At 36.4% G+C, this 20,693-nt stretch overlaps 2 protein-coding genes across 4 annotated transcripts in view; both read left to right on the top strand.

Annotated features, from left to right (window-relative positions):
• Positions 1–20,693, top strand: part of pamr1b (peptidase domain containing associated with muscle regeneration 1b) — a 295,871-nt gene that overhangs the window by 131,945 nt on the left and 143,233 nt on the right. The gene's annotated exons all lie outside the window — the stretch shown is intronic.
• LOC128013846 (nuclear receptor ROR-beta-like) lies at positions 6,286–20,531 on the top strand. The gene is made up of 10 exons (XM_052597039.1): positions 6,286–6,606; positions 10,779–10,864; positions 11,127–11,268; positions 11,536–12,012; positions 12,295–12,416; positions 12,526–12,658; positions 14,127–14,234; positions 15,767–15,877; positions 16,032–16,144; positions 16,924–20,531. The coding sequence occupies exons 1-10, from the start codon at positions 6,600–6,602 to the stop codon at positions 17,083–17,085; spliced, it is 1,461 nt and encodes a 486-aa protein (XP_052452999.1). The 5' UTR covers positions 6,286–6,599; the 3' UTR covers positions 17,086–20,531.

The raw sequence follows: 20,693 nt of genomic DNA, 5'->3' as shown, positions 1-20,693 counted from the left end.
AACAGGCTTGCTTGCTCACCCGTTTCCACAGCAACACCGTCCCTGCCCTTTCTACATGCTCTCAATGGCTCCACAAGCATCTGCTTCCTCTCACCAGCCAGATCATCTGCTGGGAAATTTGACTCACAAATCAGACACCTCACTAGTGTCCGCTTTTGTTTGCCACCTTGTTGGTGACATATGTGGTCTTTTCCAAATGGCTCAAAACTCTATCATTCAGTTTGTTTTTCTCTTTCGCTTTCTCTAGATGGGTGTGACTGTCATTGCTGACGTTCATATTCCTGTCATTTAGTGCTTTAAAGCATGCATATTGTTCTCTTTGAAATGAGGAGGTAGAAGAAATGCAGATGTTGTTGTCAGATACCGCACATACCACTCATACTATCGATGCCCTACAACAAGCCAATCTCATTTGGAAGTTTCCCGTATAAAGTTCTGTTGAAGATTGCGGTAGCCTTGTGAAGACAGAAATGGGGTTTTCCCCTCATATCACTTTAAATCTGCAGTTCTGGATGTTTACTAACTGTTGGGTTCTTGATGTAAAGGATAGGTGGTTATTTGATGGTCAAGCTGTTGTGAACCGGGTTTGGCTGTAGTTGCCAGATTGGTTCACGCCCTCAGATTACAATAACATCATGCTTGTATGATATTTAACAAGTGTCTTGTCTGAATCAATAGGCGTAGTTATGTTTAAAAGCTTTTTCACAAAGGTGTTTTGAGCTGCATTGCTATTACTTTGTGTATTGTTGGCTAAATCTAAAATGCTAAATGAAAAAGAAAAATATATCTAATGAAATATAGCTAAAATTAAATAGAAATGTTAGGTTAAAAAATTAGATTAAATTAGATTTAAAATGTTTGAATAGAGTAAAATAGAGTTGGAACTAATAGAAAGCACAATAATGTTACTAAAACACACACTAATTACTATAATAATATACAAATAATATCAAAATATCACTGGTATGAACAGAAGTAGCCATTTCTTCTATCAAAATACTGTAAGATTTCTTATACCATTTTTCTTTTCCGATCAATAATAATTATTTTTTATATATATACTGTATATATATTTTCTAAAATATTAACATTTTTTTTGCATTACTCTATATTAAGGTGTCCTTAAGCTTAGACTTTACACATACTTACTGTTATAATACCAATAAATTATTCATAATTACATGCAAGTAACCCAAAACCAAGCCCTGATCCTAATATTAAAGTAAGCACAAGTAGTTGATTAGTATTACTCAGTATTTTATTGTATAATTATATTATAACAAAGACACCTTAAAAAATAAGTGTACAATTTTTTATAACCACTTGGCAAATATTGTAATCTGACCAAAGGGTATATTAGGTGGCCTTGTACATTACTGTACATTAAAAATAAGTATAATGTACGTATTGTGTTCATTGTATAGCAATACACTTTGGCTGTTTTTGAGGTGGGACACAGGTAAGGTTAGGGACAGGTTTGGTGGTATGGGTAGGTATAAGTGTGGGTTAAGGTGTAAGGGATGGGTAAACAGAAATTAATCACAGATGTAACTACATGCAGACAGTGGCATACACAGGGGGGCTGCGATTTCTAAAAAGGGGGACACACCAAAGAGGATGAGCAATGAGGAAGGAGGAGGAAGAGAGGAATAAAGAAAAGGAAAGAGGAGAACAGAACTAGAGAGAACAGAAGGTGAGAAGAAGGACAGAGGACAGAACACAAGGTGAAGGAGTGTGTTTTCACACTGACCCGGTAGCGTGTTGCCTGGAGTCCCATCAGATAAACAGGCTCAAGCCAGCGGAGATTAGAGAGCTTTTGAAATTGTAGAAAAGCAATGGATTAGAGGGAGGGATAGAGGGGGGCAGGAGGGAGCGGGATTATGGCACCATGCGAAGACAGGATCAAACATAATCCCTGTGAACGCTCAAACCTCCAGCTTGGTTACAGGGAGAGCGAGAGTGAGGATTTACCCATCAGTCACCTCATCAGGCCATGGTTCCCCAGTACATCGAGTTTATGATCAGTCCGTTAACTCTATTCAACAACGGCTTAGTTGTAATGTTCGTTTTCTTTTTTTACACATTAGTATTACTTGTCAAACATTCTCTGAAAAAAATAGGTGGTAGGTGGTACCTTTTCAAAAGGTACACCTTTATACATAATTTACCACTTGTGGTACCCTTTTAAAAGGAGCTAATGTGTACCATTTAGAATATGTATACTTTAGATACTAATATTTATGTTTACGGTACTATTATGATAGGGTTTTTCTGAGGTGATTACGTTCAAGTCAAAACAGCCCACCTCTACATTTTGGTTCCTAAATGTGAGGTTCTTTCTTCAGTGTAAGTGCAGTTTTCTCTTCCATCAGGCAGAAATAGAAGGTCTGAATGATCAGAAAAGTAATGGCACAAATAAGCTATGATTTGAGGTTTCATTTAGATCACAAATGGTGCTCAACAAGTTTAATACTTTTGATAGTAGAACAGACGAATCATTCGTTTCACGGTCTGCTTCCACCTACCAGAAATGAAAGAGCCATGTCTTCAGAAAGAAAACAACATGATTTGTTTAAATTTTAATTGAGACGGGGACTAATTGTTTTAGAACTACCATTGTGGTAGGCTTTTATATCTATACATGTATATCTAAAAATACATTTACACTTGTAATTTATTTGCTTTATACTTTTACTAAGACTCGGTTAAAATCAAAGCATTAGCAAACACTACTAACTCTATCTTCAGAATAAACATACATTATTTCTGTAAGGTGTCCAACTGTGCAACTCCTGCTGTCATTGACCTTTTTTACCCGTAATAGATTTTAATCCATCATTTATTCGCAGCCTCACATCTGTTTTTGTAACATGTCAGTAGTAGATGCCATCCTATAAACATTCTATTATTGTTCACATCCATCTATTATGAATCATAAGTGTTCTTTTAGATTCTCTCTCACTGTTTCTACAGATCAAACCTGTTCTAGCAATTGGATTCGCTCAGCCCTCCCTTCGCTAACTGCATTTGCGTAGTTTAGGGTCAGAATGTCATGGCTGTTGCTATTAGTTACTGAACACGCATGAGGGAACACAGGAAAGGTTGAATGTAGAAAATCGAATGAACTTAACAAGAAGGCAAAAGATGTAGCAACAGACAGCTGTTATCATTCATACAGTACATGTGTAATCAGGAATAAAACTCTGTTATGTTATAGGTGGATTACTTTCATCTGCAGCTGTGATGTTTATTGCATGAGAGACAGATGAGCGGATGAGAGGAGAGATGAAAGACAGCGAGTAGCAGGGGGCGCAGCAGGCCAGTCTGCTGAACGAATAGAAATAAACAGATTGAATCAGAAAAGAGGCAACAAGAAGAAAAGGAGAAAAGCAGTTCCCTCCTGGACCTCAAGCCTGGAGGTGGACACGAGAAGCGGACAGGGATGAAACAGTGACGGAGCGATGGGTTGGGAGCCACTTTGAATGCTGCACTCTGTGTGCTCTCCGCTTGTTCCACTAACCTACTTACTGTAATCTTCTCTCTGTGTTTCATAAGAGCACTGCCAGAGAATTGCATCACCAAGCTTTTCCACACACAGTCACTGCTCTTCTCATCATTGCCATTTAAGATTTTGAAAGGTGCACAGATCAAATGCACATGAAGGCACATGTGGATTTGTGATTTTGGCTCCTATATTGGCTCATCATTTGGTGCCCAGCTGCTTGGATTGTTTTTTTGTTTTGTTTTTTGGTTGTCTTAAATGGTACAATGTAATTAATATATCCTCCTTTTCAGCTATAATAAACTGACAAATTTCAATTAAGAAGCTCTCTTAACATAGACTTATTTAAGGGTTGATGGCTCCTTCAAAAATAAATGAATAATGCATAATTAGCCTGTTCAAGCCTCCAGCAGGCCACTAAGGATTACATAACCCTCTGCCATAACTAATATAGGACCAGCTCTTATTTATGCTTTATGACTGGGGGATTTCTTCTGCCTGGTTTGATTAATAAAAGGGCCATTTTGCAGAGCAGTCCTTGAATGTCTCGTTTATGGGTGTCTGGTGGTGTGCGCATAGGAAAGAACTGGCATTGATAATAGTTTTAAATGCAACCAACATTTAAATGTGACATTTTGAATGTTTCCAGTGAACTGGACACTGTTAGCTGACAGTAGTCAAGCCAAGTCACCCCTATTTTTGTAGCACTTTATTCAACAGAGACTGTCAAAGCAGCTATATATATATATATATATATATATATATATATATATATATATATATATATATATATATACACACACACACACACAAACCATATAAATGCATAATCCATTCATTCATTCATTCATTCACAGTATTAAACAGGAGCGTAACAAAATCAAATATGATTGACATTATTTATTTACACTTGTTCCAAACCTGTATGAATATCTTTCTTCTGTTGAACATAAAAAAAGATATTTTAAAGAATAAGTTGGCGGTAGCCATTGATAGTACTTTTCCCTTACTATGGAAGTCAATTGTCAACTTTTCAGTTACCAAAATTCTTAAAAATATCTTCCTTTGTATTCAACAGACAAAGAAACTCAAAATAATAATAATAATAATAATAATAATAATAATAATAATAGTTATATATACACACACACACACACACACACACACACATATATATATATATATATGTGGAAAATAATGTTTTTTTTTTTTACTTAAACCACATTAAAGAATAATAGTTACACACACACACACACACACACACACACACACACACACACACACACACACACACACACACACACACACATATATATATATATATATATATATATATATATATATATATATATATATATATATATATATATATATATATATATATGTGTGTGTGTGTGTGTGTGTAACTATTATTCTTTAATGTGGTTTAAGTAAAAAAAAAACACATTATTTTCCACACACTGTACATAATTGTTTCTCCTCTATGCCCCGCCTTCTGAAATGTGTAGATTTTTACAAGGCTCATCGGTCTAAAATGAGAGGTGTGCTCTGATTGGCCAGCTATCCAGTGCGTTGTGATTGGCCAAATACCTAAAGCGTGTGACGGAAATGTTACGCCCCTTAACATATTGTGATCCCATCCGGCCGGAACAACGAGACATAAACATTAAACCCCATAATAAACGAGATATAAACATGATTTCAAGTCGTGTCCTTTGAAAGGCCAAAAAAAATAGTTTTGCTTTCTCAACGAAACAGCGTCATACACCGCCGCCTTGAGTGAGCCGTGGCCTAGAGTAAGTGGAGGGTGGCTTGAGTGAGTAGAGGTGGGCCGGCTTGAGAACGGCCAGCGGGCGGATTCTATGAAGGAGCTTGCGGCAACCACATGTGACGACACCGGGCTAGACAGTCATCCATAGTGAAACCTGATACGGCGATCCACAGTGTAAATTTGATGTATTTCCTCAGCGACCAGAACGGATCATCTCCTGGCATGATTAAGTGGATATCCTCTTTTGGAAGGCCAAACAAAGTAGTTTCACTTTCACATTGCAACACACAGCACCTCTATGACATGGCGATGGCGGCAACAACAATACTGCAGCGAGTATAAAAGTTACGCCTTCTTTCTTTGCGTGAACATCTGGGCGGTGTTATGCAATTCTTCCCACATAGTGACGTAGAGATGTTGGGGGCGTATTAGAATGAGACATTTTAGGGGATTGTGGATGAGTCTTAACTTTTAAAAAGAATATATCTTTGGATTTGAGACTTTAGTCTTTGAAACTCCTCATATCTTCTTTATACACCAAGAGCTTACAACACTTCAAAGAGAAAGGGAAAATTGAAATCGCATCTTATGACCCCTTTAATTTGTGTTTTGAATACGAACTAAGGTCTTGGAACGACATGAGTGTGAGTAATTAATGACATAATTTTATTCTCGGCTGAACTAACCCTTTAGATGCAATTCATAGTAGTTGAAAAAGTGTAGGTCTAATAAATTTGAAATTAATGAACTTTTGATTTGAAAAAAAAAAAAAAACTCAAATGTAGCTTAAAATGTGATTTAAACTTAAATTTAGCTTATTCTTTTTAACAATGCAGTTGTCCTTTGTCCTCTAGTGTCCCTTAGTACCTTATTTACTTTGAATTTATTCAGTTGATTTGACAGGGTTACGATGAAAAGCATTCTGAATGACTGAATTGTTGTCCCACCTTAAGCGCTGAGCGGCTGCGCGGCAGTGAGATCATGTGAGAGTCCACGCGTCTGAAAGTAGGTTAGCAGGGTAGAGTGAGAGAGAGAGAGAGAGAGAGAGAGAGAGGAGAGGGAGGACGACGACGACGATTCATACCGCGCCATAACACACGACGAAAGCGACTTTCGTTTTTTTGTACCCGAAGCGCAACAGAAGACCTTTAGAGACGCGAATTTACTTTGTGGATCTTTCTTCTATTTTATTTTCCTAACAATGCTCACAATCGGAGCTGAAAAGTTTCATTCGGGTAGCTGTCTTATGTTAGTTTTGTTATGTTAGTCCGAACAATATTTCTCCTCAGCCAGTGAACTTTGGAAAATCAAGAAACAGCAATCAAAATGAGAGGTAAGATGTTTGGGGCACTGCATGACATGTAACTATTAAGCAGACGTTGCATATTGCTTTTAAAAAGGTCTTTAAATAGTTTTAAAACATTTAGCTATTGAAACGTTTGCACGTAGCTATGTTTTCACGCACATCTTCGCACTGTTTTCCTGTCACATTTGCAGCGCGGCCACTTGTTACTTTGTAACGCGCTTAAACGTTATTTGGCGTTCCATTTTTTCTCAAATGATACAGTGATTCATAAACTCGCTAAAATGTATCCAATTCATGGAATTCTGACACTGAAGTGGCTGGTCGTGAATGTGGCATGTTTGACAGGTTTGTTTTTATTACGTAATATGAATAAAAGTAGTGAGTGTTTTCTGTCTCAAGCAATAACATATTCACTGGAAATATAAATATTAATGTATTTGGTGGATATAAAATGTCTCCATGTGGTGACGCGTACAGTCTCCTCAATCTAAATATTTCTCGAAACGCGACTTGTTGCGAGTTAAATCCTCGCTCTGTGCGGTTTGTGGTGATTTTGTTGAGTGTACATGTTGGAGATGGAGGTTTGTCTCTGTGGCTTGTCGGCTGCGTGTTGTTGTTTTCGCGGGGCAGCATGGCCGGCTGTGTGAGCAGCGCTCAAACCTGCTGTTCCACTGACCTAGTTATGTCACTGAGCATTACACAGCATTCACAGGAGGGACTGAGGGAGAGATAAAGCGCGAGCGAGGGAGGGGAGGCGCTTTGCTGGAGTCGTGCAGACCCATGCGGTCTGCTGGGGATGATGGACACCTTCCATCATGAACTTGAGTTTGAACGTGAACTTCGATCTTGATATAGACAATACACGGCGTTTATTACAACAATCTCACCTATTTATCTAACAAATACATGCGTAACGATGACTTAATATTACTTTTGTAAATAAACCCGAGTTTTAATTATGCAAAATATAAAAAAGCGCCTTGTTGTGTGAAATGTATATAAATGTGTGTGTGTGTGTGTGTGTGTGTTTATGTATATATATATATATATATATATATATATGATACCAAAATATCAATGAATTTAATTACATATAAAATTAATAAAAAAATAGTTGTAATATGGAGATATTTATTGCATTGCATCATTTTTTTTTTAAATAAGTACAATTTTATTAGTGAGAGCCCCAAAACTCTGACCGAATATTTCTCAGCAGCAGATATTATGTAATCATGATTTTAAAAAAATAATAATAATACTTGGATTTTCTACCAATTTCCACTCTTGTCATTTCTTTCCTCACAGAGTGTTTAAATTATGGAGCAAGTATTAATTTATTTATAATTAAATTTAATATGTAATTGAATGATCATAAGCAACATTATAGTAATTTACAATGAAAAACAAAAAAATATTAAATATATTACAAAATAAAAATGAACATAAACACTATGACATAAATTAACGATTACAGTGACAAAGTTTGCATGGCTAAAACCACTCTGAACTTTATTTCTTCTCACATGGTGAAAGAAAAAAAAAATTCATTTAAATATGTAAAAAAAAAATTATGAACATAAATTCTGGTGCATAGTGTTTATATAAACTATCCACTTAAAAACTAGGTTATCATTAATTGTGTAAAACCATACTAAATATTTGAATTATATCAATGGTGTGCTTGCAAAACAGAATTCTTTATTTTGGCCTCTTGGCTATTTCTCTGAGTAAATATTAAATCATAAGCGTCTTTCTTTTGTAATTTAGCTAGTGATCCAGACTATTTGACTGGAAGCTCAAAGAGAAGATTTTGTCTCTCCCATTTTGTTTGCTCTCTGGACAAATGTTAAAGGCAGTTGCGGGCGTACGTGTCCGGACATACTGTCGTGAGGTGGGGCTGTGTTTAAATATACACAGTACGGATCATGTTCACAGGGCAGCTAAGGACAGGAAGACTGTAGCTGTGGGGTGATATATATATACATAGTCTACTGATAAACAGCATATCTTTACTTAGTCAAGATTTTTTTTTACTGTAAATCTTTGTTGTTTTGCGTGGTCTGTTTTGTGTCATCGGCATTCATGTAACTCACATTGTTTGTGTTCTAATAATAAGCCTTCCTTTTTATTTAGTCAACACTAAAATGACGATAATTGCTGCACAGTAAAGAAAACGCTCACAGATGCATGCATAAAAGCAGCTGTTTTCCCATTTACTGCCATTCAATTTCCATTTAGTCCAAACTGAAAAATGATACACAATTACCTATATTTAAATGTTTGTTTATACTTTCAAACTTATGCATTTTCATTGCAAGTCTTTAAAATAGAATTTGAAGGTTGTTCTTGTGATATTTGTTGGGTCAGTGGTTCCTTTAGCATTATCCTGAATGCTTATGGTTAAAATCTGTTGTGCTCTTCTGCTTAATCTAATCTGCCATCTTGTTATGTCACCAAGTTAGACTTTACTGATTAACACAGTGCTCTCTGCTCAAAGTTGATTGCATTACAGCACCTGCACGCAAACACAAAAAAAACTGCTGACACTCAAAGTAGATTTGAACCATTTTTCCGAATCGCCATGCATGTCATTCCTTTCTTTGTCTGTCCTTATTTTTTTATTTATTTTTATTCTCCATTATATCACACAAATGGCATTTAGAATGTAAGAGACTGTGGAAACTAAAGGATCATGGTTCCTTAGTGATGCTAATATGAAACACATGAGTACATTAGGTATTTTTAGGTCAGGATTCAGAAACACTTTTAAATGTTTTTTTATATACTTTTTTAAACTTAAAAAAAGAAAAGAATGCTCTCTTTTTTAATTGATTTTATTTTTGTATTATATATATATATATATATATATATATATATATATATATATATATATATATACATACATACATACATACATACACACAGTACATGATGCACATTCTATGTTAATGCCCTTTTTTCATCAACATTTTAGGTTAAACATGTATTATTTAATATATAATGTCATAATAGTAATCACAATGTTCATATAACATATAACAGAGTATTATCTAGACAAAACTGTATACAGTACATTTCTTTTGTCTTGCCCCTTTCTTGCATGTCAAAATTCCCAATGAGACCAGTTCCACCTTAACAGAAAGAAGGGAAAGGCCTATTCAAATGATATGAACAGAGGATCTGCCCATAGCCGCCCTCTCCTTTTCAGTGAGAAAGTATGTCAGTAGGACAGCGAGTCCACATGGGCTTACAGCCAGGCCGAATAGAGCGACACTCAGCGCCGGCCAATCACAGACTCATCTGCACAAACATTAACCAATCGGCTGTCAGAAGTGGCAGGGAGGCGGAACATCTGCATTATTAGACTGAGCAGCCCTGAATGGCGTGTCTGTGGAATGTTTGCAGACGAAGGTTATATAACACTACACAGAGAGCGGTACGGGAGGGGCGCCCAAGGGCTCACAGATTTTTCCATTGCATGTGCAGTGTATCTTGGTCATTGCTTTCAGCTGACAGAGCTAGAAAGACAAAATGGAGGATGTTTATATCTACTGTATACTGTATATGAGGATGTTTTTAGAAGAGGATGTTTTTGCAAGCTAAGTTTTTTTCCTCCATTCCACCACTATATGGCACATATTAAATAAAGACAAAATGATTGCATAATTATCTATCCATCCATCCATCTGTATATCATCTATATGAAGTTTTAGGTCAAACTGTTATAATTAAATGTATAAAAACATTTCGTTTTCATTTGGTTGTTTTTTCATTTATGAATGGATTCACTTTTTATTTATTTATTTTTTAGCCAGTAATTGAAAACTTGTTTACATATGAAAAACTTTATATTATTAAATATAAATGTAAAAAAATTATATTGCATAATAACTGTGTAGTTAGCACATTATTTGTTTATTTTTTATTTATAATTTATTTTGTCTCTTTTATTTATTTTTCATTTAGTTTTTCATAATAATAAATAATTGTTTGCATATAAATATGAAAGTATGTTTTTAATAATTGTGTTATAATAAAGGCAGAAGAGATCTCACTGTCTGACTGTGATCGTCATTGGGTGATATTATTTGTGGTGCATGTCAAAATAATATTTGTGCATATGTGCTTTCCTGTGTGATACTTGAAATGTTTTTGCCTTTAATGCTTAAAATTTTTTATTTGTATTTTTTTTATTCCAGCTCAAATTGAGGTTATACCATGCAAGATCTGTGGGGACAAATCCTCTGGGATTCACTATGGCGTTATTACATGTGAAGGGTGCAAGGTAAGAATTCTGGTATAAAACCCTATTGATTTTTATATAATATTTTCTTCTTTTCCTACCCTAGATGTGCACTATTGTAGAGTTCATCTCAACCCACGCAAGCAAAATTATCCTTTTGTGCTCTGTCCCTCCTTGTCTTTTATCCTGATGTTTTTGTTCTGTTTTCTAGGTCAGTTTATATTACTGTATGTTCTTCATGCAGTGGCAGGGCACACTTATTATCCATCCTGTATGCTGAGGTAACCAGGTTTCTGTTCTGCAGGGTTTTTTCCGACGCAGCCAGCAGAACAATGCCATGTACTCGTGTTCACGGCAGAGGAACTGTCTGATCGACCGAACCAACAGGAACCGGTGCCAACACTGTCGCCTGCAGAAGTGCCTGGCGCTCGGCATGAGCCGTGATGGTGAGCACTAGTCTAGCCCACCAGCAGTCAGGAAACTGCATTTTTTGAAACCAGGACTCAAATTAAAGTCCTACACGAGGAGAAGCAGGGTCAAAGGGCAGCTGAGGAAGAATTCATGCCAACAATTATGATTTTTGTGGCTATTTGGTTTTACTCAGTCACAGCTAGTTCAGAAAAAAAAATCTGAACTCAAACATCTGTAAATAAATACTATAAATAAACGATATGTTATACTTAGTGAACATGTAATACTTTTTCTTTCTGTAGCGGTGAAGTTTGGCCGAATGTCAAAGAAACAGCGGGACAGCCTGTACGCAGAGGTGCAGCGACACCAGCAGCTGTCTCAGGAGTGCCTGGTGGGTTTGGGTGGTGGTCTAGCACCACATGACCGGGAAGAGACAGGTGAAGACAGCACACACAGCCGGCCGTACAGCAATGGAGGCTCCAGTTCCAACCTCAGCGACCTGGACGACATCGCCACGCTGCCCGACGGTTTGCTGTTCGACCTGCCGCTCACCCCAGAGGAGGCGAGCGAATACTGCACTCTGGAGATGCTCGGAGGCGGCGGAGGGTCCGGGAGTGCCGGAAGCGGAGGTTGGTCCAATCAGAGCTCTCCAGAGCCCAGCGCTGTAGATTGGACAGAAGCAGCGAGGGTGAAGCATGAGTATATCCTGCCTGAAAACAGTCTTCTTACGCACACTCTCCTGGGATCTCTACCAGACAACTGCTCTCTGCACGACATAGGTGGATTCTCATTTTATGATTTTTGTCCTTGATTTGTTTTAATCATTATGCTATTATAACAAAATTAAGATGAGGTAACACTTTATTTAAGGCCTCTATGTATAATGCATTATCAGATTAGTTTTAATGCATTAATTATGCCTTGTAATGGACATATATATGCATTTTTTAAAATAAATTATTTGTATAAAATCTATTTCATCATGCTCTGTATATGTCTTAATTATTCAATAGACAAATTCTAAGGGAAAATGTGTTAATGTGTGTTGAATTTCTGTTCAGAGCGAATCACTCAAAACGTTGTGAAGTCTCACCTGGAGACGTGTCAGTACAGCTCAGAAGAGCTGAAGAAACTTACCTGGAACGTGTACACACCTGAAGAAACCCGCAGCTTTCAACTCAAGGTACAACATTATCATATTACATGACATATTAGACAAATACATAAATAGATGGTCAATCATGCATTTGTCTCTTTGCCAACGGATGCATTAATAATCTCTGTGCACTCAGTCTGCAGAGTGGATGTGGCAGCAGTGCGCCCTGCACATTACAAACGCCATCCAGTACGTTGTAGAGTTTGCAAAGCGCATCTCTGGATTCATGGACCTCTGCCAGAACGACCAGATCATCCTGCTCAAAGCAGGTCAGTGCTGTCTTTGTCTCACACGGATTACAGATGAGTAATCCCAGATTATACAACAGATTTCTCACTCGTATCACTTTATCCACTCACTGCTGTGATGTGGCATTTCTGATGTGGCCCTGGGCGGCCGTTCAATCTCTTTATTAGTTTAAACACATTTGCTAATGTTCTAACACATTGACACAAAGACATTGACATGCAGTTCAGATAATGGCAAACGCACACACACCCACAAAAAGAGTGTTGAGTGCAATTTGCACAGTGCAGTTTTCAACATTGTTTCAGTTTTTTGGGATATAAACTCAGAATTGTGAGATGTATACCCACAACTGCAGGAAAAATAAGAACAAGCTTTTTTACTCTAAGAAATAAAGACTCTTAATATAAAACTCAGAGTTGTGAGAACAAGAAAAAAGGAAGAACAAGCCTATTTCTGCTAAGGAATTGAAAAGGGTAATTACAATTTATCTCACAATTCTAACTTTTTCTTGAAATTCTAAGATTAAATCTTCTGACTGCTTTATTCAGAAATGACAAATAAACTCATTACTGGGGGAAACAGTCAGAAAAGCCTTGTTTCTGTTAGGGAATAGAAAGGAAAGGTAATTGCCACTATTTTCACTCACAATATTTTTTAAATATAGCAACTTAATTAAATAATAATTTAATTCTTAGAATAGAATTAAATGAAATTTTAACAGATTTCTCAGAAATCTGACTTGTTTCTCAGAATTGTGAGGGTAAAATGTCAGAATTTTGAAATAAAAATTACTTTTTCTTTTCTTTTTTTACATTCCATTGTAAAAATAAATTTTAATATATCAAAGACCTGCAATTCTTCTTTTTAAAATATCTGTGTGCTGACTGCACTCGGTTGGAAAATATACCTGGATAGAGTGCATTTCTTCATTATTTTACCATCAATCAATGATTTTCTGATTCTAGAGTTGATCAAAATATACACAGACACAATTAATTAACAATAAGGTTTTGCATCAGAATAATTGCGTGCAAAAGTGCTGCAACTGTTTGGTGAATCTGCCCCACCGGATTCAGCTCTGTCCATGTTTTTCAGTGTTTGATCTTGAAACTTGCATTAACGTTTGTCTCCTCTTGTGTTTGTTTCTCCAACATTCTATCTACTACTACTCTTTGTGCTTACCGTATGAAAAAAAAAACCCTTCACTAAACAATTTTTACTGAATGTCATTTAAAACTATCACAAACACAATTAATTTTCATTTTTATGGTGTTTGATGTTCCCATATTTGGAGAAAATTTATAATTGTTTTTATTTTTTGTCTATTTTTGCATGGTGGAGCATATTCCCGCTTTTCCTTCCCCTCCCTTGCACTCTTTTTTTCCTCTATATTTCTGTGTCTGTCTTTCTTTTTGCCCTCTGTCTTTTCTGCCTCCCCCCCCTTCATGTTTTTTTTTTTGCCGCTCTTTCTCTCTATTACTGTTCCAGGATGTCTGGAGATCCTGCTGATCCGAATGTGCCGTGCTTACAACTCTTCAAACAACACTATGTTTTTTGATGGCAAGTTCGCCAGTCCTCAGCTCTTCAAAGCTCTCGGTGAGTGTCTGGATATCTACAGAATTGGAATCAAGTATGAAAGTATTGTAATTTATTGTAACTGTGGTTCCAATTGCTCATGAAATCAAACACTGCATTATAAGGTGTCTTACAGGGCATAACTAATGCATTAAAATGAAGCATTATATAGAAAGTGTAATCCATTTTACATACACTTACTTACCTGTTATATTTGCTAAAATGTGCAACACACAACACATTCATTTGGAGTTCACTTAATAATCCACAGGAGAGAATGGGCACAACCAAACACAAATCCAATCGATAACAGACAAAGGAACATAAGGGAACACAGACTTAAGTAATAGAAACTTAATTGGGAGAACTGAAACAGGTGTAGAGCTAATAATATCAAAAACCATGGAAACAAACAAGGCAGGTGAACAGAAACACAGAAAACTAAACCAAAACATGTGACAAAAATGTATTACAAATGCAAAATAACATTTTTGGTACAATGTAATTAGGGCATGTGATAACAATGTAGCAGCAAACTGCTAATTGAAATTTATACAGTTCCATAATGTGAGACTATGTGAAAAAATAAATAAAATAGTAGGCAGTATTGAGTATTCCACTTTAAACGCATCCTCTTTTACCTTATAATGCAAAACACCAGCAGCCTCTTAAAAGAAAGAGCAGAGGCGTCATGAATCAATAAGCCACAAGAGCAAATGGGTTTTTAACCCAGTTAGTGAATACAAGTGATGCTCTGGTGAATAATAGCTCATTGAAGTTAAATGGAAGCATTGCAGAAAGCACTCTTGACACACGCTATATCAAATAAAAACCTGTATTCTTGGAATAAGTTTACAGAATGATTTACAGATTGTACCACTTCTTTATTTTATTAGTTTCATTGTTTAAAGCATGAAATGAAATTCATAATATATACTTTCTGAATGCATGTTACAGATCATATTGTGAAAACAATAATCCATGCATGTTTGATTTGATTTGTATTTTTAAATGACTTTTTTTAAAGTAATGTTTAATTAAAATAAAATAACTGCATCTTATGACTTTTGATGTTAGCAGGACTTCTCCAGTCATTATTAGTCTGCTTAAACCAAACTTCTCCAAGCTGTCATCTGCCTTTACTTGCATCTCAATATCCAATCAACAGCCAGTACACTGAATTATGTGCCTGTCATTTTTCTTTTTTGATAATCCATTATACTCTGAAAAAAAGATCTGAGAAACTTCAAATGCAGTATTCCTGTTATGATAAAATGCACAATACAAACAGAGAGGCCAACTGTAATATTCATGCTAAAGCAAAGCTTGTTGTTCTTTATTGCTTAAATCTCTGTTATTCTCACAAATAACCCAAAGCTTTGTACCCAGATCATCTTATAATTTCGTTTAGAGTGATTGGAACCCAATAGATCCATTAAATAGTTTAATGCAAAATCAAAAGAGCAAATTATGGCCCTCAACGGAAATGTAATTAGTTTTTTCATCTTCAGCATGGTAACCAGGATGTGTGCTGTATGTTTATGTATTTGTAGGGTGTGCTGACCTGGTGAACGCAGTCTTTGAGTTGGCTAAAAGTCTGAGTCGACTTCAACTGAGTGATGAGGAAATCGCTTTATTCAGCGCTGCGGTTCTGCTGGCTCCAGGTGAGACTCTCGCACGCATTTCCTGAAGCAAAGGTTTATACGGCTGGGTTTATGTGCTCTTGGAAAAAGAAATATGTGCCAGGGTCAGACTGGAATACAAGAATAAAATGAGACCCATTCTCACAGTTTGAAACCTCTGCTCTGTTTTGCTCAGACCGGCGGTGGTTGACAGATTCTCAGCAGGTGCAGAAGCTCCAGGAGAAAGTCTACGTGGCTCTTCAGCACAGCCTGCACATGAACGGAGCCACTACTGAGAAACTGGATAAGGTGAGGAATCTGTTTGACTGAAACTGGTTCGGCACAAAATTCTGACCCCAAAAAAGTGGAAAATGTAATATGTGTTAGATTATGCATACATATTTGAATGGTTACGACTACCTGTACATAGATGGACAAACTACAGTATATTTTAAGATTCTGAGTCAGCCACTGAATTGATAATAATAATGGGTCTAAATTAAATGGATTTAACACAGTTGCATATAATTCAGTATATATACATTGATTATTGAATTCAAATTGTCACAATTTGCAAAATATGCATTTTTTTTTTAAAGAAATTAATACTTTTATTCGGCAAGGTTACATTAAATTGATACAAAAGGACAGTAAAGACATTTATAATGTTACAAAAAATTATATTCTTCAGATAATCCTGAAAAAAACTGTCACTGTTTCCACAAATATATGAAGCAGCACAACAGTTTTCAACACTAATAATGAGAACATTTTTTATCAAGCATCAAATCTGATTTCTGAAGCATCATGTGGCACTGTACATTAGTAATGATGCTGAAAATGATTATTTCCTCACAGGAATAAATTTAAAATAGAAAACATTACAGAATAGAAACATTCACAACAAATTGTAAGTTTTACATTTGAATAATATTTCACAATATCACAGTTTTACTGTACTTTTGATTGAATGAATAAAGTTAAAAAAAAATCTTTCTGACCCCTAAACTTTTGAATGGTAGTATAACTTGTGTTTGTGAACTAATACAAAGGTCAGGCTTAGATTATTTGATCTCTTGTGTTTGCAGATGGTGTCCAAACTACCACAGATGAAGTCCATCTGTAACCTGCATATTGACAAGCTGGATTTCTTCCGCCTGGTTCACCCGGAAACAGCCTACAGCTTCCCGCCTCTCTACAGAGAAGTGTTCGGCAGCGAGATCAATTTCCCTGACTCCACCAACAGTTAGAGAGCGGGAGATAGTGAGGGAGAGAATGACAGAGAGTGTGAAGGGGAAATCACGAGCGAGTGTTAAAGCAAGAGAGGCCATTATATGTAAAATCAGCATTTCAAACGAACACATTTAAAAACCTCCAGGGAGAATCCTCAATCTATTGCAGCACTTTTAGCATACACACACACACAATACACTACAAACATACACACCTAACCTGCTGCAAACACAGGGCCAGCGAACTATATCACAAAACATACTCGTATAGGGATTATTCCTGGAGTTGTGCTCTCAGAACTGTTTTTATTTCATGGAAACACTCTGAAATGATCTTTTATGTACAGATGTACAGTATGCTTGCAAAGGCCCTTTGTTCCATCTTGAAGATGTCTAAGCATGCAACTGTTCCTTCTGCATCTGTACACAGAGGTATTTCAAGGAGTTTTATAAGAGGTTTTATCATTTTAATAGTTTTACAGGATCAAAATGTCCTCCACATGAACATTCAGGAGAGCACAACACTTTTTACTGAAGCGAATACAACATACCAGATAACGTCATCCGTCCTTCGCCGCTGAATCACTCTTTAAGCACTACTACTGCTTTTTTCCTCCCTCTCCTGTCGTTTTTTTCACCCTCGGACGAATCATGAATGTATCCCAAAAGCACTTATTTTGATTTGAGACCGAATGTACACAATGCACTTTTGGTCTTGCATTATGCTTAATGAGACTTTATGACAATCCACTCAAAATAATAACAACAAAAAAACTGATGTGCCCAGATTGTTTGTTAAAAATGAAGGGACCAATGTTAACAGTGCTACCTTAAAGGAATGTTCCACATTAAATACAAGTCAAGCTCATTTCTAAGTTTAAAATAATAAAACATTTTCTTTTTTCAAAATAAGATAAATAATTTTTATTTTCATTTTGAATCATCTCAGTTTGTTGAAACGAACACAAACAAGTATGGACAGAAAGGAAAGGAAGCCTATGGGGCAGCTGTACAATTCTAAAACAATTAGCCCTTACAGTGCTTAACTGTATCTGAGCATCTGAGTTTAACTTGTAGTTAACCTTGAATATTCCTTTAAAGCTATTTAAACAAACCAGAAATCATAAGTGTGCTAAACTCTTTTCTAATGTGCAATAGATGTCAAGTTTTTGCAGTCATGGCCAAACGTTTGTGAACGCCTTTTGTTACAATAACGCAACTGCAACCACAAAATCCTCACTTTAACAGTTATTTACATGATCTCATACCTCATATTCAGCAGAATTTTACACATTTAGGACAGTATTAAACTCTAGTAAACAACGTCTGAGTGCAGCAGTGCTTAACGGGACATCATTATATGCAAAAGAGATATATATAAGGGGTTTGCAAACTTTGGCATGACTGTAAAGAATAGAGTGCATTAATGCCTGTTCACTTTTCAGCAGTGTTGGTTTCGGAAGTGTTTTTTTTTTCTATACATTTCCCATAGGGATTTAAAAAAAAGGTTTTGTTAAAGCCTTACAAGCCTTGAACTGAACTAACCAGCTGCAAGAAGAAATTACAACATTACAAACTTTTAGTTGAAGCAGAACTGTATTGTAAATTTGACAAAAAACAATACTTAATGGCCTTAGTGAGGGGAAAAAACTACAATACCAAGCACTTTTATTGAAAATAGAGTTAAAAATGATTGTGAAATTTAGAACCATTATTTTTAAGTTTTGGGTTTAACCAAAAGAAAATATATTTAAAGTCTATTTCAGAATTTGCACATATATATATATAAACAAATATTTAAGTATTTTGACTGATTAATGTCATTTGTGTACCCTGCAAGTTGTTTCGCTGAGATTTGCCTTTGCGACTCTCTGATTGGTGAGATTGTTCTCATAGAATCATGGGTAATGTAGTTTTTCATGACAAATTCCGCTGTTAAACAGAATTATTGTCAGGGTTGCCAACTCTCACGCATCTGGCATGACAGTCACGCTTGGACTTCAGTGTTAGATTGATGCTTAAAACGTGAGTCTCACGCCAGATGCGTGAGAGTTGGCAACCCTGTTATTGTAAGCATAATGTGAAAAAGATTGCTTTACCAAAGTACAAACCATCAGTTAACAACCTCAGAGCTGGTTAAAAGCTGTAATTGTTACTTCCGGAACCAGACTGTTGCACTCTATAATGGCAAATACAACATTTGACACAGTTGTTCCACCCACACATGCTGTTGTTTGCTCAGGCACATTTTGACAGTGTTTGGTGCTGCACCTTATTTTTATTTTTTATTTTTTCATTTTAATGCAATGAGAAACCTCAGTCCAACATCCCCCTTTCCCTTGTAAATGCCACTTTAGAATAAATAAAAGTTAAATGTTCATTTAATTTACATGGACATTTCTAAAAGATTATTTTGAATAGGAATGTACATAAATTAGTATATTTAGTCAAGAAAGAGAAAGGCAAAAAGGTGGAGCAGCAAGAGAAATGTTTAAAAAACGAATGAGCCAGGACTTTTTGAGTTCCTCCAGCATGTGCATGGGAATACCAGACCCAAAAGATGAACTGGCATGGATTTTGTTTCAGGAACTGCCCTCTATAAATGATCCAGATGGATCACTAACAGGAGACGGACAGTTATTCTGACAGCCAAGCTGGATGGTTCTCTGGGACACACACAGAGCTGGGGTGACCCTGATGACCCCAGCCTGATGTTATGAGACACTTCCTCCAATAGGATCACCTGTCTGGTGGGCTTCACATGCTAAATCATTTTCACAAACCCTGAAGAAAAGAACGAGAGAAACCAATTCAAAAGATCAGTCCAGAAGGTTTCGGGGAACAGATATGCCACTTGCATCTGGTGGCCAGTGTGATTTCTGTTGTATTATTTTGTAAGTTGTTGATAGCATCTCCTTTTGTCCATTTCTGTGGCTTTGGATCGTATCCTTCCATCCTATTTTTCCATACTCTTGCACCAAAACAAAGATTCGACAGAGTTCTCTGCTATCAAGGTTCACTGTATTGTTTATAGTACTACTATATATACTACACAACTGGTTAACGCGATTCATATGAATGAATGAGCTTGTATTCTGTATGAGAGATCAGGTGTGGTCTTGTATCTCCATTTTTAATGAACAAGAGGAAATCTGTCTTCTTTTGTGTGCCCAGCATTACAGCACCTCACAACAAGGAGTGTAGCCTGCCCTTGTTCAAGAATGAGAAGTATGGGAATTCTGTCTGTGTAATGTATTTTTAAATGTGTTGTTTTGACAATCCCCACCTCTAGGCCTTTGGTGCATGCTTTCCTGTAAAGAGGAAATTGTGTTTGTCTCATTCAGTCACCCTGGAAAGCAATTTCTGTGGTTTTATGTCTATTTCGTTTTTGTAGAAGAAATGTTTCTGCTCTGTGTTTTACACACACACACACACACACACACACGCACACACACACACACACACACACACACACACACACAAAAAGATTTATTCTCAGGGAGATGGCTGGTCTCTGTCTCACCAGTATCCTCTGCCAACTACACACACACACACACATTACGCACACATACACACTTTGCACCGAATAGGAGACCCGTATTCTTGATCACTGTGTCCTGTAGCTA

Source organism: Carassius gibelio, chromosome B25 (genome assembly GCF_023724105.1).
Source record: "Carassius gibelio isolate Cgi1373 ecotype wild population from Czech Republic chromosome B25, carGib1.2-hapl.c, whole genome shotgun sequence".
NCBI lineage: Eukaryota > Metazoa > Chordata > Actinopteri > Cypriniformes > Cyprinidae > Carassius > Carassius gibelio.
The sequence above is the reverse complement of the archived record's forward strand: the minus strand, read 5'-3'. Positions and strand labels throughout refer to the sequence as shown.